This window comes from Tupaia chinensis, unplaced genomic scaffold, assembly GCF_000334495.1.
Source record: "Tupaia chinensis unplaced genomic scaffold, TupChi_1.0 Scaffold145685_1, whole genome shotgun sequence".
NCBI lineage: Eukaryota > Metazoa > Chordata > Mammalia > Scandentia > Tupaiidae > Tupaia > Tupaia belangeri.
In genome coordinates, this window is record NW_006205542.1 from 354,075 (window position 1) to 373,729 (window position 19,655).

At 37.3% G+C, this 19,655-nt stretch overlaps 1 protein-coding gene and 1 pseudogene across 9 annotated transcripts in view; both read left to right on the top strand.

Annotated features, from left to right (window-relative positions):
* The window catches only part of FAM135A (family with sequence similarity 135 member A), a 124,337-nt gene that overhangs the window by 20,744 nt on the left and 83,938 nt on the right, over positions 1 to 19,655 (top strand). For all 9 annotated transcript variants that reach the window (XM_014584119.2, XM_014584124.2, XM_027768243.1 and 6 more), the window contains one exon: positions 541 to 620. In XM_014584119.2, coding sequence (XP_014439605.1) covers positions 541 to 620 — 80 coding nt within the window. The remainder of the gene's footprint in view (positions 1 to 540; positions 621 to 19,655) is intronic.
* On the top strand, positions 4,576 to 5,696 carry LOC102501686 (activator of 90 kDa heat shock protein ATPase homolog 1 pseudogene; annotated as a pseudogene).

The following is a 19,655-nucleotide window of genomic DNA, read 5'->3' on the forward strand; positions in this document are numbered from 1 at the left end:
CTTAGACACATTAGTAATGTACTTCTCAAGAGAAGGAAGCTGGATCCCACATGATGACCATGGTCCCCATCCCCTGTGTGGTGGGCCTAAAACCTTCCAGGCACTCTGCAAGTGCCCAGGTATACTTTATCATGAATAGGGGAGGGAGAAGGGGTTGCTTACAAATTTAAATAGTTTTTCAGTGAACTGAACCTTATTTAATTATGAAAAGACTATCATATCCTAATAATCTCAAAATTATGTTTAAGTGTAATTTGCTTTTTGTTATCTTTTTAAAGGAAAAAATATATAAAGTAGGAGGTACTGTATATCTATATATTGTCTCTGTTTCTTTCAACCATCTTTATACATGTTAGGTTTACCTTTTGACTTTATGCCTTGCTCATATTTAATATGTAGATCTAATTTTTTCCCCACCAATAATAAATGTTATGGGAGACTGTTATAATTAGATAACTTTATTATTTTAATACATGTGCAAACATAGGAGTTGGAGCATTTCATATTTTTATATATGTTTCCTTGTCTATTCTGCTCTAGGTTTTACCAGATTCGTGCATCCATGAAAATTCCACCAAGAATTCCCCACAGAGTAGAAGCTAGTTTGTTACATGCAACAGGTAAGCCAAGGACTGTTTTCACTTTACAGAGAAAAAACTGATACAACATTATAATTGTCAATAGTAACTTTTCGTGAATAGTTTGATTTTTTTTTTTTTTGCAACAAATAAAAAATACCAAACATCATTACAATTCCTTTTAATATATTTGGGGCTTCAGTAAAATAGGCTTGATTTTATATATATCTTGTTTCCTTCTTAGTTTTTTTAAGTTAAGCACATGAAATAAGGTATATGTAAGTTCCTTGAAAACAAGCATAGTAAGAGTGCTATACATGATATAAGATTATATAAGATGCAGATTATTGGGACCAGCAGTTAGTATAATCGCTATGCGCTGGACTCCCACATAGTTGACCACGGTTCGCATCCCAGACCCTGCGGCTTAAAACTCACACTGGGCGCATGGGCGTGCGTGCCCAAGATCCCGAGAAGAGAATGGAGGAGAAGGGCTTGCGGCATGACCATACTCCCTAGGGGGTGATTTCTTGCTTTCTGTCTCTCTGTCTCTGTCTGTCTGGCAAGTGCACACGCCCTATAGCAAAAATCTCTCCAAGAAAAAAAAAAGATGCAAATTATTATTATTATTATTATTTTGAGAGAGATATTTTTGCTGTAGGCCGTGTACACTAACTGGAGAGACAGAGAGAGAGAGGCAGAAAGTGAGAAATCATCCCCTAGGGGGATGACCATGCCACAGTCGCTTCTCCTCCATTCTCTCTTATGATTTTTGGGCATACATGCACATGCACCCAGCATGAATTTTAAGCTGCAGGGTCTGGGAACCATGGTATACTATGTGGGAGTCCAGTGATCTAACCATTACACCATCTGCTGGTCCCTGTAAGATTAAATTTTAAACGATATACGGTGAATATGAACATGTAATTTGACTTAATATTGAAAAAATTATTGTATGGTAACATTTTATAGTATACATTTTGTATCAAACCTAATTCTTTGTTATGTGAGGTGTGATTTCTGCATTCTTTATTACATTTCTGGGCAAATAGATTTCATATTTAAGAATTTAAAAAATTCTGGGGGCTGGCAGGTGGCATGGTGGTTAAGAGCACTGGGCTCCCACATGACCAACTGTGGTTCATAGCCCAGATCTGGTGGCTTGGTTTCTCACTTTCCTTCCTTCTCTCTCTCTCTCTTACTCTACCCCTATTTGGTCAAATTAAAATAAATAAATAAAAAGTTAAATAAAAGAATTCTTTAAAACAATTTTTCTAAGCAGAAATGAAAGTCATTTTAATCATTTTTCCATATCATCTGAAGAATTGTTTCCACCTTATTTTTCTTAGCTTCTAAATATCTGCTTCAGGCTACTGGAAATTTTAGCCATGCTTGGTATTACAGAAAATTCCAAGGAAGATTATGGCTGTTAGAACAAACAGCAAATACGAATAATGACTAGTGGAGAAGTCTACTATTTCAAAATAAAATCTTGTCAGTTAGGCATAAAAGCATTGAACATAGAAATGGATGCTGAAGACAGTGTGTAAGGGGAGGGGAGGAGGCATGAGGAAGGGAAGAGTGTGGAGAAGAAAGTAGGAGAAAAAATAGAGAGGCATGACATTTGTGGGACACAGAATGGTTTATTACCGTTGATGATAAAATGTGTAGTATTCTCGACTGTACTGGTCTGAGAAGTATTTCATGTTAGGTAAATTCTCCTTACAAGCCAAACGATGTATAGTGATTGAATGTTTTTTTAAAAAAATAATCATGAGAATAAATAATAATGATGATGATAAACTGAAAAAAAAATGAAAAGCTATTTGATGATGATGACATGGATAGTAATGTCTGCCTTGACTGATATGTGTGGTAATCATGCTGGAAAAGAAATGTTATACACTGTAAAGATATATGTGATTAAATGTAATATAAAAAACATCTTGTCAGTTAGACATTCAGGTTGGTGTAGAGGATTGAATTAAATATCACCGTATTTAATTGGTTGGCATGTATTACTGAAAACTATTTGCTTCATAATATTATGACTTCTTTCTCAGTAAGTTATCTTGACCTAACCTTTATTGGAAACATTTTCTCTAGCTCTATTTCTTGACTTTTGAGGTGAGGATAAGAAAGACATCAAACATTATCAAAATACTTAACTTGTGATTGCTCTTCCTATTCCAGTAGTCCTTTAGAGACTTTGCTTGCATGCTACCTATATTATAGGTCAGTCAGGAATACCTTTTCTGTCCCGAATCAGGAGTGGCTGTGGCATTGTCTTGATTGACAGTAGTTTAGAATTATGAATCTGGGTAGGGATTTCAGGATCTAGTAGTTGCAATGATCTAAAGTCAGGTGTGGGAACCAGCAGTTAGCATAATGGCTATGTCGCTGGACTCCCACGTAGTCGACCGCGGTTCACATCCCGGACCCGGTGGCTTAGAACTCACGCCGGGCACGTGTGCGTGCGTGCCCAAGATCTCGAGAGGAGACGGAAGAGAAGGGATTGTGGCATGACCATCTCTCTTGGGGGGTGATTTCTCGCTTTCTGTCTCTAATGTCTCTCTCTGTCTGTCTGGCGAGCGCACGCGCCCTGTAGTGAAAAATCTCTCCAAAATAAAATAAAATAAAGTCAGGTGTGTCATTTAGTACCTTCTGGACCTTTGAGAACAATTTATGTCTTAGTAACTCAGCGTGGATATTCTATTTTAAAGAATACAAATGTTGTTTATAGTAACAAAAGTTGATATTCTATTATAGTTACAAGGAAATATCCTTTCTGTGTTTCCATAACATCTCACATCTAAGTTTCCCTCAGTGACTAGTCACTGCGACAACTGAGCTTCCAGATCCAGTAGTTGTCCCTATATTATTTGACCATGATGGGGTCAGGAGCGGGACTACAGACTCTGTCAAGGTTCTTTCCATAGATAGTTTCATAGCACTGACTCCTTATTCAACCCTATTAGGTTGCACCTACTCTCAGGAACATTTACAATTTAGATACTGTGTTATTTGTATGTAGTCTTGTTTAATACCAGAAGCCTCTTCCATTTGATGTTTTATTTTTCAAATGAATGTTCAGTTTACTTAATTTGGTCTTGATTTACTCACTAGAAAAGTAGAAATTTTATTTCTACAGAGTCCCTTCTTTGTCTTTTTAAGAGGAAAAATTATTCTAGAAAAAGAGAAGTTAATTTATTGTCTGTGCAACCCTATTTGAACCAAGATTTATGATCATTATTCTCTATGGAATAAATACTGGTTGGTAAAGACTTACCTCTATCAAAATTGACACAAGTCTGAGTTCAATCTCTAGGCCTTTGTATGGCAGAAATATTTAATTAACATCATTTACAAAGTAATTTTTTGACATTTTAACAAATTGTGCTTCATAAATGCCCAGATGGCGTACCATCTCTTAGCCTTTTCTTCTAAACTGTGATTTTTATTTGATCAGTTTTACAGTTTCTAGGTTAAATAGGTTATGGCAGGGGCTGGCAGATGGCACGGTGGTTATGGTGCTGGACTTCCACATGACCAACCAAGGTTCAAGTCCCAGACCCAGTGGTCCAAAAATCACAACAAATAAATAGATAAATCAATAAATATTTTAAAAATAGTTTATGACAGATACCAGTTTAGAAAAGAGAAGCCTAGTTTTGGGAAACAGTCAGCTTCCATTATATATCATTTTAGCTTGTATGTGAAAAATTGTGTATATTTTTTTACAGAATTATTTTATTTAACTTTTTATTTTATTTATTTATTTATTTTAATTTGATCAGAAAGGGACAGAGTGAGAGAGAAAGGGAAAGTGAGAAAGCAAGCTGCCAGGTCCAGGACTCAAACTGCCATTGGCCATATGTTAGGTAGTCCAGTGTCCTTAACCACTACGCCACTTGTTGACCCAAAGTTGTATATATGGTTTTTTAAAGAATTATTTTATTAAAAACAAACAAACAAAAAACACAGCAAACCAGGAGGTGCTACGACTGCTTTTAGTAGTTTCCAGACACTGCCAGGTGGCTGCAACTGTGGCTGTGGCTGCTCGGGAGCTGGTGGAGGAGCGATAGGAGAGCCAATGGCCAAGTGGGGTGAGGGCAACTCATGCTGGATCATGGAGGAGTGTGCGGATGCCACCACCATGAACAACTGGCACTGGACAGAGAGGGATGCTTCAAATTGGTACACAGATAAGCTGAAAACAGTTTCTGGCAGTCCAGGTGCAAAATGAGGCAAACTTACCTTTTATGAATGGAGCATCAAACTGAACTGGTCAGGTACCTCTAAGTCAGGAGTGCAGTGTAAGGGCCCTATGGAGATCCCCAATTTGTCAGATGAAAACAGCGTGGATGAAGTAGAAATTAGCATGAGCCTTGCCAAAGATGAGTCTGACACAAATCTCGTGGCCTTAATGAAGGAAGGAGTGAAACTTCTAAGAAAAGCAATGGGAATTTACATCAGCACCCTCAAAACAGAGTTCACCCAGGGCATGATCTTGCCCATAGTGAATGGAGAGCCAGTGGACCCAGCAGGGCAGCAGGCCCTGAATGCTGAGGAGCGCAAGGCTCAGCTGCCTCCTTGGAAAACCAAGGCCAGATCTGTTGGTGTCAAAATCCCCACTTGTAAGATCACCCTTAGAGAAACCTTCCTCACATCAGCAGAGGAGCTCTACAGAGTGTTTACTACCTAAGAGCTGGTTCGGGCCTTTACCCAGCTCCTACAGTGTTGGAAGCAGACAAAGGTGGGAAGTTTCCACATGGTAGATGGCAGTGTCTCGGGGGGAATTTACTGATTTGGTCCCTGAGTAACATCGTGATGAAGTGGAGGTTTAAGTCTTGGCTAGAGGAGCACTTTGCCAACATCATCTTGGCCTTCATCAACAAGAATGGAGAGACTGAGCTGTGCACAGAAGGCCAAGGCATCCCTGCTCCTGAGGGAGAGCAAATGCAACAGGGCTGGCAGCAGTACTACTTTGAGGGCATCAAACAGACCTTTAGCTCTGGCATGCGCTTGTTCTAGGGCCAGCAACAGGAGCTCCAGCCTGCCCAGTGCTTCAGTCCAGCCCTCTGCTGACTGGGGCTTGTGACTCATAGGATTGCACCATCCCAGCCACTAACGTGGGGCTGGGGCCCCTCCCCTCCACATATACCTTGGGTTGGTGCATGTTTTCTGCTGGGCGGGACCAGAGGGCAATTTCTCTTTTATGTATACATATGTTTAATAAACATACATTTTTTTAAAAAAGAATTATTTAACTTTCTATATTTATTTATTTTAATTTGACCAGAGAGGGACAAAGTGAGAGAGAGAGAGAGGGAAAGTGAGAAAGCACATCGCCAGGTCCAGGACTCAAACCACGGTCGGCCATGTGGGAGTCTAGTGCTTTTAACCACCATACCACCTGCTGTCCCAGTTGTGTATATTTTTATAGCATTATTCCAGGAAATTTTTAAGAGGTTGCATCTTTGATCATTAAATTTTAGTAGCTAAAATAGCAAACCAAGAATTAGATTTTGGACAGAAGAAGAAAAAATAATAACATAAAAATCTTTTCACACTTTTCTCTCTTTCAAAAGAGCAAAATTATATCTGTCATATCTGAAATGTAATACAAAAATATGACTTCTCGGGATCTTTTTATTCCAAATGTCATATTAATGTGTTCTATTTTTAATTCTCTAATTAAAGGTATTTTGTTTTTCTTGTTCATGGTATAACAAAGATGTCTGCATAGCTTTACAAATAAAGTGACCTTGAACAAATTGTGAGAGGAGCTATTTTCCCCCGTCTGACACCATTCCCAACATAATTAATTGCCTTTGTGTATATGTAGTGTTCCTACAGCTTTGAGTCTTTTTTTTTTTTAATTCTCTATACACATTTAAGGAAATCTGATAAGTTACCATGTATTGGTTGTCAGAAAAGTCATTACATATTTTTTCTATGTTTTTCTACGCAAAAATGCAGCATGACTTTTCCAACAACCCAATATTTCCTGCCAGTGTGCCCCAGAATAGATAGACTCTATTGTGTTAAATGTTAAATTAATATGAAAATTATAGAGGAGAGCAGATAACGGAGTGTAATGACTTGTTTGAGGCTCACAAGATCAAAATAATGTTCTTCCTTCTAAATGATGTTCCTCACCAGCAATCTATTAAAAAAAAAAAAAAAAAAAAAGAAGATGCCTGTTTATTACAGTCTTTGAGTTATGTTTCTGTGCTATGTTTTTCCTCCTGTAAGATTTGTTTCATTTTAAAACAGTGTTAAGGAGTTCCTGGAGACTTCATCTTTTTAATATTAGTAAATTCATTAGGGAAAGGTATCTTCCAAAGTTTTCTGTCTCCAAAAATTACTTCTGCATATTAGTTTACTTTTCTTTGAATAAATACATAGTATGATTTCTAGCCTCATCCTTGATAACATCAATTTTTTATATGGTATAATTTTCCACTATCCTTTGTATTCTCTTTTACTTCTGTTCCTTAAAATTTTCTCATTTTTCCCTATAAGCCTTGGGTTTTCCATATGCTTTTATTATGTACCCTATTTTTCATCTAACTCTGATATATACTTTCACCTCAGTACCTTCTCCTAAGCAGTGTATTTAGCTGTTATTCCTTAGCTTTCTCTGTATTTTTTGAATACTAAGAGGAAGAAGGAAATGAATTACCAGTTTTTTCTGTGAATGCAGTAGAGCACGTTGGTTAGGATGGGAATTAGATGGTATTTTACAGCTTATTGCAATACATTGAAATTATTTCCAGCACAAGATTATGCTGACAGTGAGAGGGTTGGGGCAGGAAATAGCTGTCACCTGCAATAACGTCAGTCGTGAAAGACAATGAGTATTTATAGGGTTGGGAGTTGATTAATAAAGTATAGCCTTTTATAAAAGAACAGTCATTCTAGTACTAGGAAGCTGATTCTACATTGAAATGTTCTGTATACATTGCGTGAAAATTTTAAATAATGACTGTTAAAGTATATATAGTGTTCATAAAATTTTCAAATAACAGCTTCCTATTTCTAGTAGTGATAGTATTATTAAAATAAAACGTATTCTTATTTGCTTTTTAATATCCATCTCTCCATGTTTTTCACAAAAAAAAAAAAACTTTTCATTTAAATAATACAAGCATGTGGTTTGAAGATCAGTTAATCCAGAAAGACTTCAGTGAAAACCATAGTTCGTTCTCTAGAGGCAACCACTTTTAGCTGTTTCTCTAGTCCTTTAGGTTACTGCTGTATAGACATTGTCAGTAGACTTCCTGTTATGAGAGAGGGCATTTATCTTATTTATACCACTTCCTTTCTCCCTTTCCCCTTACCTTTTAAAAAAGATATTATTATCTAATCTTTCTCTGACCATCTCTGTACCTTCAAACAGTATATTTAAAGCTCTATTTTCTAATTCAGCAATTATGACAGATATAATTTTATAATAATGATATAAGCAGTCCTCTGTTTTCAAATTTTCTTTCTCCACCTTCCAACTTCTGTTTGATATATCCTATCTTTTATATTATCAAGGTCACTTATATTTGTATTTTGTTTGCAAACTGTAGTACAATTTTCTGTGCTTTGCCTGTTGGTTGATTCCAAGTGTTGGAAACAACTCCGTTGTCACTGTTGTGGGAACATGAGATAGAATTTTTATAGAATTGAACTATGCAACATACAGAAGGAAGATCTTAAGTTTCTAGGAAGACTCTTCTCATAAGTGACTCAAAATGATTTTTGAAAATAGGTTGCTATTCACTTGACCCTGAGAGCCCCACAAAGTCATGCAAATCAAGAGGTTCAAATCATTGTGTTCACTTTAAGAACACTCATGAAACTGCCCAGGCCATCAACGGTGTGCATTTCTGAAAAGCTGTCACTTTACAGAAGTTATGTGTGCCATTCTGTCATTACAATGGTGAAGTTGGTAGGTGTGACCAGGCCAAAGAGTGGGGCTGGACATAGGGTCAGTGGCCCAGAAAGAGTCCTGAATTTTTGCTGCACATGCTTGAAAATGCAGAGAATAATTCTGGACTTAAGGGATTAGTTATATTCTTTAGTCATTGAGCACATTCAGGTGGGCAAGGCACCCAAGATGTGCAGTCCTACTTGCAGAGCTCGTGGGTGGATTAACCCATACACATGGAGATGATCCTCACTGAAAAGGAGCAAATTGTTCCTAAACCAGAAGAGGAGGTTGCACAGAAGATAAAAATATCCAGAAGAAACTGAAGAAACAAAAACCTCTGACACTGGAATAAATTCAGCATAAAATAAATATAGATAAGAGAAAGAAAAAGTTTCTAGAAGACATTTAAGACAGGTCTTAAGATACTGAGTTTGATCTAGGTCACTGTTACATAGAGAGAAATATGTAGGTAGATATAGCTTATGTGTTTTAGAAACTGTAGACTCAGAAATGCAGCATGACACCCAGGGGGGTGATTTCTCACTTTCTGTCTCTCTGTCTCTCTCTGTCTTTCTGGCAAGTGCATGTGCCCTATAGCATAAACCTCTCAAAAAAAAAAAAAAAGAAGAAAGATAAAAGAAAAGAAGAGAAAAGAAAAGAAAAGAAAAGAAAAGAAAAGAAAAGAAAAGAAAAGAAAAGAAAACAGTGCTTGGACCAGCCAGGTTGTGTGGTGGTTAAGGCAGCTGGATCTAATGTAGCCAAGTGCACAATTTGAGTCCCAGACCTGGTGGCTAGAAAAATATGCCAGTGTGTGCCCAGAATCCCAAAAGGAGAATAAAAGTGAAGAGATGGCAGTATAGCCATACCCCCCCCCCGGGGGTGTGTGCAATTTTTTACTTTCCGTCTCTCTCCAGCAAGTGCGCATGTCCTATAGCAAAAAAAAAAAATAGTAATTTTTTTAATAGTGCTTTAAAGCAATGAAGAAAGTTTAAAGAAAGGCATAGCTACAGAAATTTTATTATGTCAGTAATCCATTGCTATTACCAGTACCTGAATAATCTTGATAGCCATGAATGAAAAACTCAGAATAAGGTTAGATCTTTCAATAAACTTTGCCTGGATTATGAAAATTAAGTCATTTGTCACTATAAGCCTCCATTTTGCTTTCCCCAAATTCAATAGCTTCCCTCTATTGTGGCCATTATTTGCCTTTTTACTAAAACTGTCTAAGAGTGGTAATCACATTGCTACTTGCTTTGGTCTGCTAAAATAGAAACTAAGAAATGATCACTTTCCACTTCTGAATGTTTTTAAACAAATTAGACTGGGAATTCTGAAAACAAGCAGAATTCTTTTGTTGCTCATATCTCTTAGTTCCCAATACTTTACTTTTTAATTTAAAAATTATTTAAGTGTGTTTACTAGTAATAAAATAAATAAATAAGTAAATAAGTAGTATTATATTTTTTGTTTGCTATAGGGCATATGCGCTCACCAGAGAAAGAGGGAGAGAAAGCAGGTTGCCACAGTCTGGGACTCAGACTGTAGTCTGCCCTGTGAGAGTCCAGTGTCTTAACGACTGTGCCACCTGCTGGCCCCAGTTCCCAGTACTTTAGATAAGTTATTGTTGAATGAGTAATCACTTGTTCACAGAATAAGAGATACTAATGCTAGCTGTTTTGCCAATGAAAATGGAAGCACAGAAAAATAGTAATAGGAACAAAATGTAAATTATCATATTTGTCGAGTTCTAATTATCACAAGCCTCTAAAAGTGTACCTCTGAATGTTTGTGTTAGCAGGTCACTGATAGGGAAAAGTGAAATAGAGACATTTGAACAAGAAAATAGAGCACTAAATTAAGAAGTTAGATGAAAGTTTCTTTATTCAACAAATACTTGTAGAGTTTCTCTTATAAGACACAGTGCTCAGTCCTAAATTAAGGCCATCAAAAAGATAAATATGGAGTTGTCATCTACCAAATATTGAAAAAACAAGGAAAGTTTCAGATTTAAGACAATAAATTGATTATCCACACATGTTTGGATCTTCTTCCCAGGACTCTTTGGTAATAGTAATATGGAAGTACATAATGGAATAATAGAAAAACATTTTAATAAGTTTTTATAGGACAGATAATAAAAGTGGAAGTGGGAACTGAACTCTCTTTTGGGACTTGTCTCCCTCGCTCTTCCCCTACTGTGAGTAGGGGAAGAAGTCAGACAAGTACAGTAGATGACAAGAAATCGGAAGTGGACCTAAAAATAGGATAAATCAAAGGCCTGTAATTTAGATCAGCTGTTATATTTGATTTGTGTTCTCCAGCCCCAAAGCAGAATAGCGGGAAGACTACTACTTACTTTAGGCTAAAATCCATAGGCTTTTTTAAAAAAATAAATTGCTTTAGGGTATTAACTCCACAGTAAAGCACTTTTTTTTTTCCCCTAGGTAAAAAAAAAAAAAAAAAAAGCACAGCATAAAATCTACCCTCTTAACAAATTAAAATGTATAGTACGCTATTGTTAACTGTATGCACAATGTTGTACAGCAGATCTCTAAATTTTTTTCATCTTGCATAACAGAAACTTTATACCATTAAACAGCAACTCATTATTTTCTCCTCCCCACAAGGCCCTAGCAACCAGTGTCATTTTTTTAAAGAATCATTTCATTTCATTTTATCTATTTATTATTGAGTTTGACTAGAGAAAGACAGAGAAAGAGAGAGAGAGAATGAGAAAGCAAACTGCCAGGTCTGGGACTCAAACCACAGTCGGCCATGTGGGAATCCAACACCTTAAACACCATGCCACCTATCAGCCCCAACCAGTGTCATTTTACTTTTTGCTTCTATGATTTCAACTATTGTAGATAATCGATATAAAGTGTTGATAGAATCAGGCAATATTTGCCATCCTGTGACTTGCGTGTTTCACTTAAGATTCATTCATGTTGTAGCATGTCACAGGATTTCTTTTTTAAAGTTGGATATTTCATTGTATGTATGCACTGCATTTCCGTTACCTTTTCATCTGTAGATGGACATTTGTGTTGTTTCTACTTTTTGGCTATTGTGGATGATACTACAATTTGAACATGGAAATTCAAATATCTCTTTGAGTTCCTGTTTTCCCTTCTTTTGGATGTCAATATCCAGAAGTGTGATTGGTGGATCATATGGTAGTTCTGTTTTTAATTTTTTGAAGAACCTTTGTATTGTTTTCCATAGCAACTTACTATTTCACATTTTCACCAGCAATACGCAAGGATTCCAGTTTCTCCGTATCCCTAAGTGCTGACTGTACTTCATATTATATGAAGTAAGAAAAATACAAGACGTGGACCTTGTCTTTAAAAAGTTTCTGTTCCTTCTTCTTGAATTACTCTTCCTTATTTTCACTTGACTACTTACTTTTTTGTGGTATTTCAGTCCCAGGGCTATATATTAACAAAGCCTTTTCTGGCACCATAGACTAGACTCACCCCCACGTTGTGATGTCATAGTACTCTATTCTTTGTTACACTTAGTGCGGGTGTAATTTACAGAAGTAGATGAGGTCAGGGAAAGTGGTTGATTGGATTTGATTTGGTCTGCTTAGCTTATAGTGGTGTATGACACAGAGTAACTGTACAGTAAACACATACATTTTTATTGTGAACTAGAGCATGCATTTTTAAAGATTATATAATACATTTATGTTACTGAGTAATAAAATGAACATCTAGGTTCTCAACCCTTCATTTAAGAAATAGAACATTACAAGTACCTTAAAGTTCTACGGTAGCTGCTCTTGACTTTTATGTTAATCATTTTTTTCCCTTTTTTATAATTTTATCACCTCTGATTATATCCCAAGGAAATAATCTAGTTGAGTTTGGAAAAACTGAGCAGCAAGCACAAACCCAGTTGTATAAGAAAGCTACAATTTCACTTTTGTTAAAAGAAGGCTTGTGGGGGCCAGCAGGTGGCATGATGGTTAAGGTGCTAGGCATTCCCACATGGCTAACCATGGTTCAAGTCTGGACCTGGTGGCTTGCTTTCTCACTTTCCCTCTCTTTCTCTCTGTGTCTCTCTCTGGTCAAATTAAAATAAATGAATGAATGAATGAATGAATGAATACAAATTAAATAAGTAATTAGGAAGAAAGAAGACTTCTGGAAGAAGAAAGGCTAAACTGTCTCTGGATTATATAATAGTTTGCATCTATGTACCTGAAAAGTTTCAAAGACTCCCTTTAAGGACGTTCCTGGGCAGGATCAAGAGCAAATTGTATACAATCTAGACCTTACCATGTTCAGGCTTTGGACAAGGTCATAACCATGGGTTTTCTCCAATACTCAGAAGGAAGTTAAAGCAGAAAACTTGTGTGTGTTAAAGAAGGCCCTCAGATGATGTAGGCAATAGGGCACAAACTTCATTAGTACAACCTCAAACGAGTCATGTGCAGAAGAGAATGTGACCAAGCTTTTAATCTGTACTGAGGTGAAAGATGGTGCCAGGGCAGATTTTAGGCTATCTGTTTTTTGAGGCATGCTAATCCAATCTATATGTCACTCTCTATATCTGGGGAATAGGATCTGTTTGAGATTTTTTCCTTTACCATCTTCCTGTGAATTCTTTTTGCCTCTCTTCTGGGTTGAATCTCATTTCCTAACATCTATTTTTCCTCTTCTTTAGTTTATTCTAGTTGGTGTACTCTATTCTCCATATTACTTGCTGAGAAAAGTGGCATGGGCAGGTAGAAATCTTTTTTCTTCAGCATTTGTAAATACTGCACCAGTGTCTTTATGTAGCATTTCTATTGAGAGTTCCAAAGCCATCTTTTTTTTTCTTAGGAGAGAGATTTTTGCTATAGGGCACATGCGCTAGCCAGAGAGTCAGAGAGAGACAGAAAGTGAGAAATCAACCCCCGGAGGAATGGCCACACCATAATCCCTTCTCCTCCATTCTCCTCATGGGATTTTGGGCATGCATACATGCACGCCTGTTGTGAGTTTCAAGCCTCTGGATCTGGGACTTGAACTGCTCTTGGCCACGTGGGAGTCCAGCAACATTATGCCATTTATTGGTCTCTCCAAAGCCATTCTAATTCCTAATCATTTATGTGATCCCTTTCCCTTTTAAAAATCTTATAGAATATCCTCTTTGTCTCTAGCGTTCTGTGGCACATGGTGATGTTCCTTGGGCCTTTAAGTAGTAATGAGTACTTCTTTTTTATTATTATTATTTAGACTTTTGCTACAGGGCATATGCACTCACTGGATAGAGACTCTAGAAAGAAAAGGAAAGGAAAGAATCACCCCCTAGAGGGATGGCCATGCCACAATCCCTTCTCCTCTATTCTCCTCTCAGGATTTTGGGCACATACATTCATGTACCTGGTATGCATTTCAAGTCTGGCCTAGACTTGACTGAGTTGGCCTAGTGGGTTCCACCATGCCATCTGCTGGCCCAGTAGGCAGTACTTTTAATCTGGATATATATGTCCTTCAGTTCTGGGAAATTTCCTATTTTGTTTATGGTTATGCCCCATCTTTTTTCTCTGTTCTTTCTTTTTGAAACTTCTGTCATTTAAATATTGGACCATCTTTACTGCTTCTCTTAATTTTAAGTTTTTTGTCTCCTTTTTCCCATTTCTCTTTTTTGCTCTACTTACTGAGATACTGTCTCTTTTTTTAGCCTTTTTATTGAACTTTTTGCTTTTGTGCTTTCTCTCTTTTTTTCTATCTCCCTTTCTAAACTCTTTTTCTCTCTCTTTCCAAAAAAATCTTCCTTTTTACCCCTCCCTCCATCTCTTTCATTGTTTTTCTTTCTTTCGAAGTCCAAGTGCCTTTTTTTCTCTGAATTTGCCTAATTTGTTATGGCAACGTGTTCTTGTTTCATGAATGTGTTACTTTTTCCAAGAGTAATACTGAGGGGTTTTTTAAGTTTTTTTTTTTTTTTTTAATATGTAAGATGTTTTTTCCCCTTTGTTTTGATCTCTAACTTACATGTTTAAAACTATCTTCAGAAGTCTAATAGGCCTCAGTTGTCTAAATAGGCTTGGACATTCTGAAAGCGTATGTGGGACTTGTTTCTTTGAGCTGCACTTTTTTTTTAAACTTTTTTTTTTTAGAGGTTTTTACCATGGGGCACGTGCACGTGCCAGAGAGAGAGAGAGAGAAGAGACAGAAACAGTGAGAGAAAAAGTAAGAAATCACATGCCAGGGGGCATGGCCATGCCACAACTCCTTCTCTGCCATTCTCCTTTCAGAATCTTGGGTACACATGCACACACACCCGGTGTGATTTTCAAGCCACCAGATCTGGGACTCAAACTGGGGTTGTCCTCATGAGAGTCTAGCAGTGTAACCACTATGTCATCTTCTGGCCCCTGAGCTGCACTTCAGAGTAATGGTGAGCCATTTGCTAAGGAATCTTCAAAGTCAACATGTGTAGTTATTTTTCACTGGATTAATTAGATTTTCCATGTCAAGATCCGTGAAGAATCTAAGGTTTTACCTTATAGATAGTTGAAATTCTTTATGGTTTCTCATGTTCCTGTATATTATATCTGGTGAGCAGAGCTACCGGAAGCCTTCCATTACAAACTAACTTTTTAAAGTATGTTTGTGTAGCCAACAGTTTTAAGAATTATAGGTAGTGTGTCTATCTAGAGCATAAGGTGAATTTGTTTGCTATTTATTATAATAATGGTAATGTCTCCCTCTGATGCAAAGGTTAGACATATTCTCTTAGAGCCCTTCATAAAAGATTGAAGTTTCCTAAGCTCAGAATTGCTCATTTCTGACCTAGAACCTACCTCATGCATGCATAGCATACACCTGGGCTTACTTCCATCTCACCCCCATGGGGTTAAGGAGAGCTGGTACAGAGGAGCTGATGTGAACAAGGTCATGCTGCTTGCTGTGCTATGAGCAGTAAAATCTTTTGTCTTTGACTCAGAAGTCTCATTTTTTTATGCCAGCATCCATGAAACTTTCACTAGCTGGTTTGTTGGTTTGCCTGCAGGGTAAAATCCCAGACTCTTTAGAGTCTTTGAAATGCCAGAGAAAAATTTTGTCTGTCTCCTTCCTGAAGAATAAGAATCTAGGTGCCACCTTTTAAGGAGCCTGTAGAAGAATAATTCTGAGAATCTGCATCTAGTATTTGGTATGCCTATACTCCTGTACTTATGCTCTTGGTTTTACCAGGGGACTTTCAGTTCAAAACGCTTCTCTTTTATTCTCTCCACGGAATAAATCTCAAGACTTCCACTAGGGTGAGTGAAGGGCTTTGACCTTGTATTATGTAGTAGGGTAAGGGGCATAGCAATCTGTTTTTTCTTGGCTGATAAATTGCTTTCTCAAGAATGTAATGTCCAACTTTTGTTTAAGATTGCTATCTTTCCTCTCTATTTTTCTCCGTGTCATTTACTACCTTGAACATACTTTATCATTTACTTATTTTTTTCACTCTTGTCCATTAGAATATAAACTATGGGGGAACCAGCAGTTAGCGTAATGGCTATGTCGCTGGACTCCCACGTAGTCGACCGCGGTTCATGTCCCAGACCTGGTGGCTTAAAACTCACGCCGGGCGCGTGTGCGTGCATGCCCAAGATCCCAGGAGGAGAATGGAGGAGAAGGGATTGCGGCGTGACCATCCCCCCGGAGGGTGATTTCTCGCTTTCTATCTCTATGTCTCTCTCTCTGTCTGGCGAGCGCACACGCCCTATAGCAAAAACATCTCCAAAAAAAAAAAGAATATAAACTATGAAATTAGAAATTTTTATCTCTTCCATTTCACTATGTATCCTCAACACCTAGATGATGCCTGGCATATAATAGATATTCAATAAATATTTGTTGATTGATTGCCTGAGTGAATGACTAGAAGAAAATTATACACATGTAGCCCATTATTCCTGGTTTGAAAATAAAATTAAAGCTTATTATCTAGGAGTCATTGGTATATCTTTTTAAAAGCCTTAAATATTGATGTCAGGATATAGGCAACTTTCACTGAAGAATAATTATTGTTAGTCATTTCAAAGCAATTTAGAAGTTTTTATTTTGTATATATAAAAAAAAAATTTAATCTCATGCTGGAATTCCTTTTAGGGCATTCCTAAAGGCAGTCTTCTTTTTTTCTGTTAAAGCATTTTCAGCACTCCCACTCAGTAAATACTGAGTATGTTTTGTTAGGTAGCACCAATAAGAGTTGCTGAAGAACTGGATGTGATGCTTGGAAGAAAGAAAAGAATGTAAAAAGATCATAGATTTAATAAGTAGCAGAGCCAGGATTTAAATCCAGCCATTTCTGGCTCCAGAGTCTGTGTTCTTAACCACTGTACTTTGTTGCTTCTTGATGCAGAAAAATAAATAAATAAAAGTAAAAAGGGATGACTTATTAAGTGGCAATAAAACCAAAAAAGTGTGATGTCCAGAGAGCCAACTAAAAAAGATTTTTCAAAGATGACAGAATTTGTCAGATCCTGATTATAAATCAAGAAAGATGAGATCTGAGAGTTGACCATTGGATTTATAGCAAAGCAGAAGTAACTAGTAGGCCTGATAAGAATAGTTACATGGATCAAAGTGTAGTTGGAGTGACTTTTTGCTGTGTAAAAATTTTGCTGCATATAAATTTGCCCCACAACTTATTTTAAAACAACAAACATTATTGCGTGTCAGGAATTGAGCTGCACACCTTTGCTTTGGGATCTCCCATGAAGTTTCAGTCAAGTCTTTCTGCTATACTCACACGAATCATACCCTTCCTGCTGTATTCACACATATCAACACTGATTCTTTGTAGGAGATTATGCCAGAGTGTAAGGACCAGGAAGTAGGAATCCTTGGGAGCCGTCTTGGAGGCTGACAGGCACAAAATGAACTAAAGAGAGAATGGGAAGAGATGACTTAGAGAACTGAATACCAGATGACTTTGTGGAGTTTTTCCAGAAAGGGAAGTAGAGAAATAGGGATTTTGTCCAGTTTGCATTTATGAGTAGAACTTACAGAAATTCTCTCATTATTTGTACTTTCTTTTTTAGAGAGAGGTTTTTCGCTATAGGTCGTGTGCACTCGCCAGACAGACAGAGAGAGACATAGAGACAGAAAGCGAGAAATCACTCCCTAGGGGGGATGGTCACGCCGCAATCCTTTCTCCTCCATTCTCCTCTCGGGATCTTGGGCACTCACGCACACGTGCCCGGCATGAGTTTTAAGCCACCGGATCCGGGACACAAACCATGGTCGATTATGTGGGAGTCCAGTGACATAGCCATTACGCTAACTGCTGGTTCTCATTATTTGTACTTTCTCATGAAATAAGAACCAAAGTTATCAGTGAGACTGAAAACTAGTTTGGGGAAGAGAAAATAACTTACCATATAGTCATTTATGATTATGGAGAATAAATAGATGCAGAAAATTTACTAAAATTACTAGGCTGCAATAGGACCCACTTGAGATTAGTGGTCATGAATTTAAAATACAGTATAGCCAATCAAAATAATTGTGTATTTTCCCCAGGTACGTTCAATCTGTGGGTGTGCGTATGGATAGACAGAGAGCTAGATTTATCAAGATTGGGCTTTATCCAGGCCAATATGACAAATCAAGAGTAGCATGTGTCCTTAATAGTGTGTGTGTAAAAGTGTGTGATTGTAATGGATCGGAGACTTTAAGATGGACAAGGAGGGAAGTGAAGACTTGAGATAAAGTAGGTTTTAATAAAGAGAAGTGAGAGTCTGAATCTACTCCTGAAATGGAGTCAAAAGATTATTGAACTTGTGGTATTCGAGTTAATAAACTAGAAAGACAGGTGGAGGTGTGAGACAGGAAGTTGAAGTTGATATGATAGCGGGATTGCAGTCATGAGTAATATAAGAGGCAAGAGAAATGAGAAGCTGAGGAGGGATAAGAAGTCAGGATGGATAGCTCTCCAGTGCACCAAGAGCGATGGCCACAGTAGTTTTGGAGTAAGTCACCTTGAATTAGGAAATTAAGCCTTCCAGAAATGAAAGCTTCCAGTGTTGTATAGAGTCACAAAAATAAGCAAGGTGGTGAGAAGTACTGTACTGTTCATGTGAGGTTCAAAGCTGATGGTAGAAGTGGTTTTGGAGAGGAGAGACAAAGAACAACTGAAAACATCATTAAGGAGCAAGCTCTAGTCCTGGTGGACTAGGAACAGCAGCAGCAGCAGCAGCCTCTACTTGACAGAGAAGCTGCATCCTCAGGGAAAAGCAATAGGGAAATTTGCTTTTTATGACAGTGGTTAATTTCACATTATCTGGGTGCTTTAAACTTTCTATCAAGGAAAATTTCTTACTGTTTTCTGTTCTTTAAAATATTAAGAGGTTGAGTTTTGGGCTAGCTGGTGACATGGAAGTTAAAGCACTAGATCCCACATTGCCAACTTCACAATAGAGTTCTGGACCCAGTGACTTGAAAATCACACCAGGAATGTATGCCCAAAATTCTGAGAAAACTGGAGAAGGGATTGTGGTATGGCCATCTACCCTGGGATTGGGGAAGTTCTTTCTCATTTTTCTTCTCTCTTTCTCTAGCAAACACATGCCCTATAGAGAAACTTTAAAGAAAAAAAAAAGTTTTGTTATCTGCTTAGTTTCCCTTTAAATACATTTTTCGAAACATTTCAAAGGTACAGAAAAGTTGCAAGTATGGTATTTTTTTCCTTGAGCCATTTAAAAGAAGTTTTGCCAACATGATGCTTCATTATCCCAGATAGTTAGTGTATTTCCTCCAAAGAAGAATATTCTCCTCCATAGTCCTTATTCAGCTATCAAAATCAAGATGTTAACCTTGATATGTTACTACGGTCTTATGCTCAGCCTCTCTCATGTTTTGCTAGTTGTCCCAGTAGAGTCTTTCCTAGCAAAATGACTCAGTTCAGAATCATGCACTGTAATTAGTCCTTCTGTCTTTGAGTCTCCTTCATCTTGGAACAGTTCCTTAGTCTCTCTTTGACTTCCACAACACTAATAATTTTGAAGACTCCAGCCTGTTATTTTGTATTGGATTGTCAGTTAAGTAATGACATATTTTTCCATTTCTATGCAAAAATGTGTCATGACTTTTCTGACAACATGAAAGAATGTCCTTTAATCTCTGTTGGTCTGTTTTTTTTTTTTTTTTTTT